Raw genomic sequence first — 5,000 nt, forward strand, 5'->3', positions numbered from 1 at the left:
TTATTTAATGAGTTTAAGTCTTCCGCATTATTTTCTGTTGATATATGTTAAAATGATAAGGGTTAGATTGGTTGGTTCGCTCACATAGGAGGGAAATTGTGGGTGCCAGTCGCGGCCCCGGTTTTGGGTCGTGACATAGCAAAAACAACAACAACAACAATAACAACACAAGAAGTAACAACAACAACATTAACAACAACAACAACAGCAACAACCATAACAACAACAACAACAAAAACAAAAATTGCAGCAACAACATCATTAACAACAAAAACAACATTAACAACAGCAACAACAGCACTAACAATAATAACAACAGCAACAGCAGGAACGCCAACACCAACACCACTACAACCACCACCAACAACAACAATAACATCAACATCGCACCAACAACAACAGCAACAACAAAAACAACAACAATAGTAACAGCAGCAACAACAACAACAACAATAGCAACAACAACGACAACAACAACAATACCAGAAACAACAGCAACACCAATAGAAACAACAACCACAAAAATAGCACTAATAACAGCAACAACAACAAAAACAAAAACAACACCAACAGCAACAACAAAAACAATAACAAAAAAAAAAAAACAACAATAGCAGCAACAACAACAACACCACCAATAGCAACAACAGCAACCACAACAAAAACATCAACAACACCAGCAATAACAAGAACAACATCAAGAACAGCAACAAAAGCAGCAACAACAATGTTAACAATAACATCAAATACAGAAACAACAAAAACAGCAGCAACAACAACAACAACAGCAAAAAAAATAACACCAGCAACAACAACAACAACAACAATAATAGAAGCAACAACAAAAATAACACCAGCAACAATATCATCATCATCATCAACAACAACAACAACAGTAGTAAAAACAGTAAACATCAACAATCAACAGCAACAACAACAAATACAGTAACAATGAAAACAAACACAACAATAACAACATCAAGAACAACCACAATACCAACAACAACAGCAACAACGATAAAAACGACAACAACAACAAAAACAACCAGAAGAACAGTAAGAACAATAACAACAACAACAACACTAACAAAAGCAGCAGCACCTACCGCATCAACAATAATAGCAGCGCAACCAAAAACAACAACGACAACAGCAAAAAAAATAACAGAACAACAATCACAATATCAATAAGAACAACATCATCAACAATAGCAGCAACAACAACATTTACAACAGCAGTAACAACAACAACAGCAACAATAGCAACAACAACAGCAACAATAACTACACCAGAAAAAACATCATCAACAAGAAAAACAACAACAACACCAACAATAGCAGGAAAACAAAAACATCAAAAATCAACAGCAATAAAAACACAAACAGTAATAATAAAATTAACACAACAATAACAAAAACAACAACCACAACCAACAACAACAACAATAACAACAACAACAACAGTAGCAACAACAATAGCTTAAACAATCAACAGTAGCAACAACAACAACAATAACAATAAAAATGAAAACAACAAAAACAACAACAACAATAGCCACAAAGCAATCATCAACAACAACAAAAACTACCACCACCACAACAACAACAACACTAACAAAAGCAGCACAAACTACCGCAACAACAATAACAATAAAAATGAAAACAACAAAAACAACAACAACAATAGCCACAAAGCAATCATCAACAACAACAAAAACTACCACCACCACAACAACAACAACACTAACAAAAGCAGCACAAACTACCGCAACAACAATAACAATAACAACAACAACAGCAGCAACACAACCAGCAACAACAATAAAAAAAAAGCAGCAACAACATCAGCAACAACAACAACAATAACAACAACAACAACATCAATAGCAACTACAACAACAGCAACAACAACAACTTCAACAGCAACAGCAACAACACCAACAATAACAGCAACAACAACTACAGCAGCAGCAACAACAACAACAACAACAACAATAACAAAAATATCAGCAACAACAACAGCAACAACAACAATAATAACAACAACAACAGCAAAAACAACAACTACAAACAACAACAGCAACAACATCAATAACAACAACAACAACAACAACAATAACAACAGCTTCAACAATAACAACAACAAAAACATCAATAGCAACAACAACAACAACACTACCACCACCACCACCAACACCACCACCACCAAAAACTACAATAGTAACAACAACAGCAAGAACAACAACAACAACAACAACAACAACAACAACAACTGCAACAATAACAACAACAAATATAGCAACAACAACAAAAGCAACACCAATAGAAACAACATCAACAAAAACTACAACAATAATAACAACAACAAAAACAACAATAGCAATAACAACAAAAACAACACCAAAAGCAGCAACAAAAATAGCAAGAACAACAAAAGTAGCTGCAACAACTACAACAACAACAGCAACAATAGAAACAACAACAGCAGCAACAACAACAACAACAACACCAGCAATAACAAAAACAACATTAACAACAACAACTACAGCAACAACAACCATAACAACAACGACAACAAAAACAACAACAAAACTTGTAGCAACAATAGCAGTAGCAACAACAACAATAGCAATAACAAAAACACTAACAATATCATCAATCACAACAACAACGCCAACACCAACAACAAAAACAATACCAACAACAATATTGACAACAGCAAGAACAACAACAGAAGCAACAATAGCAGCAGCAACAACAGGAACAAAAACAACACCAGCAACAACATCATCAACAAGAACAACAACAACAAAAGCAATAACAACAGCAAAAACAAATACATCAAAAATCAACAGCAACAACAACAACAAAAGTAACAAGAAAAATAAACACAACAATAACAACAACAATAACAGCCACAACACCAACAAATGTAATAACAAAAATAAACACAACAACAACATCAACAACAACAGCGATAACACCAAAAGCAACAACAACAACAACAACAACAACAAAAACAATAACAACAACAACAACAACGTTAACAGAAACAACAACAACAACATTAACAAAAACTACAACAACACCATTACCACCAAAAACAGCAACAGCAAAAACAACAATAGCAACAATTGTATTAGCACCAACAAAAACAACAACAACAACAACAACAACAACAACAATAGCGGCAACAACAATAGTTACACCAATAGAAACAACAACAACAACAACAACAAAAACAACACTAATAAAAGCAACAAAAAAAACAAAAACAACACCAACAACAACAACAACAACAATAGCAGCAACAACAACAACAACATCAATAGCAACAACAGCAACAGCAACAACAACAACACCATCAATTACAAGAACAACATTAACAACTGCAACAACAATAGTAACAGCAACAATAACAACAACAACAAAACTTGCCGCAACAACAACAGCACCAACAAAACAGCAATAACAGCACTAACAATAACAACAACATCATCAACAAGAACAACAACAACAGCAACAACAGCAACAAAAATAAAAACATCAAAAATCAACAGCAACAACAACACAAAAAGTAACAAACAAAAATAAACACAACAATAACAACAACAACAAAAACCACAACACCAACTGCAACAGCAACAACAACAACAACAACAACAACAACAATAACAACAATAACAATAACAACAAGAGTAGCAACAACAACAACATCAACAATCAACAACAGCAACAACAACTATAATAATAAAAACAAAAACAACAACAGCAACAGCCACAAAACCATCAAGAACAACAACAAAAACCAGCACCACCACAACCACATAAACAACAACAACAGCAGCAGCAACTACCGCAGCAAAATTAACAATAACAACAACAAGAACAGCAAAACAACTAGCAACAACTATAACAACAATAACAATAGCAACAACAACAATATCAACAACAACAACATCAAAAACAACTACAACAACCGCAACAACAACAACAACAAAAACAACAACAACAACAACAGCAACAACAACTACAGCAACAACAACGACAACAACAACAAAAACAATTACAAAAACATCAGCAACAACAATAGTAACAACAACAACAATAACAACAACAAAAGCAGCAATAACAACAACTACAAAAATAACAACTGCAACAACAACAATAGAAACAACAACAACAACAACAATAACAAAAGCATCAACAATAAAAACAATAGAAACATCAACAACAACAACAATAGCAAAAACAAGTACAACAACCGCTACAACAACAACAACAACAACATCATCATCAACAACAACAACAACAACAACAATAACAAAACATCAGCAACAACAACAGCAACGACAACAACAACAGCTTCAACAATAACAACAACAACAAAATTAACAGAAACAACAACAACAACACTACCACTACCACCAACATAACCAATAATAACAATAGCAACAATCGAAATAGCAGCAGCAACAACAACAACAACAACAACAACAACAACAACAACAATAACAACAATAGCAGCAACAACAACAACAACAACAATAACAACAATAGCAGCAACAACAACAACACCAGAAATTACAAGACCAACATCAACAACAACAACAACAATAGTAACAACAACAATAACAACAACAACAAATCTTGCCGCAACAACAACAACACCAACAACAACAACAGCAACAACAAAAACAACAACAAAAACAACAATACCAGCACTAATAATAACAACAACATCATCAACAAGAACAAAAACAACAACAGGAACAACAGCTACAAAAAAAAACATCAAAAAATCAACAGCAACAACAACACAAACAGTAACATACAAGAATAAACACAACAATAACAACAACAACAACAACTACAACACCAACTGCAATAACAACAACAACAACAATAACAACAATAACAACAACAACAACAACAGTAGCAACAACAACAGCATCAACAATAGACAGCAGCAACAACAACAACTATAATAATAAAAACAA

The 5,000-nt window shown here is 33.5% G+C and overlaps 1 protein-coding gene across 1 annotated transcript in view; it reads left to right on the top strand.

The window, feature by feature from the left end:
• LOC114074260 (probable serine/threonine-protein kinase clkA) overlaps nucleotides 1-5,000 on the top strand; it is a gene marked incomplete at its 3' end in the record, with an annotated part of 21,740 nt that overhangs the window by 4,087 nt on the left and 12,653 nt on the right. Inside the window, exons 2-4 of the mRNA XM_027912127.1 lie at nucleotides 3,845-4,255; nucleotides 4,525-4,741; nucleotides 4,851-4,935. Of these exons, the coding sequence (XP_027767928.1) occupies nucleotides 3,845-4,255; nucleotides 4,525-4,741; nucleotides 4,851-4,935 (713 nt within the window). The remainder of the gene's footprint in view (nucleotides 1-3,844; nucleotides 4,256-4,524; nucleotides 4,742-4,850; nucleotides 4,936-5,000) is intronic.

This window comes from Solanum pennellii, chromosome 10 (assembly GCF_001406875.1).
Source record: "Solanum pennellii chromosome 10, SPENNV200".
Taxonomy (NCBI): Eukaryota; Viridiplantae; Streptophyta; class Magnoliopsida; order Solanales; family Solanaceae; genus Solanum; species Solanum pennellii.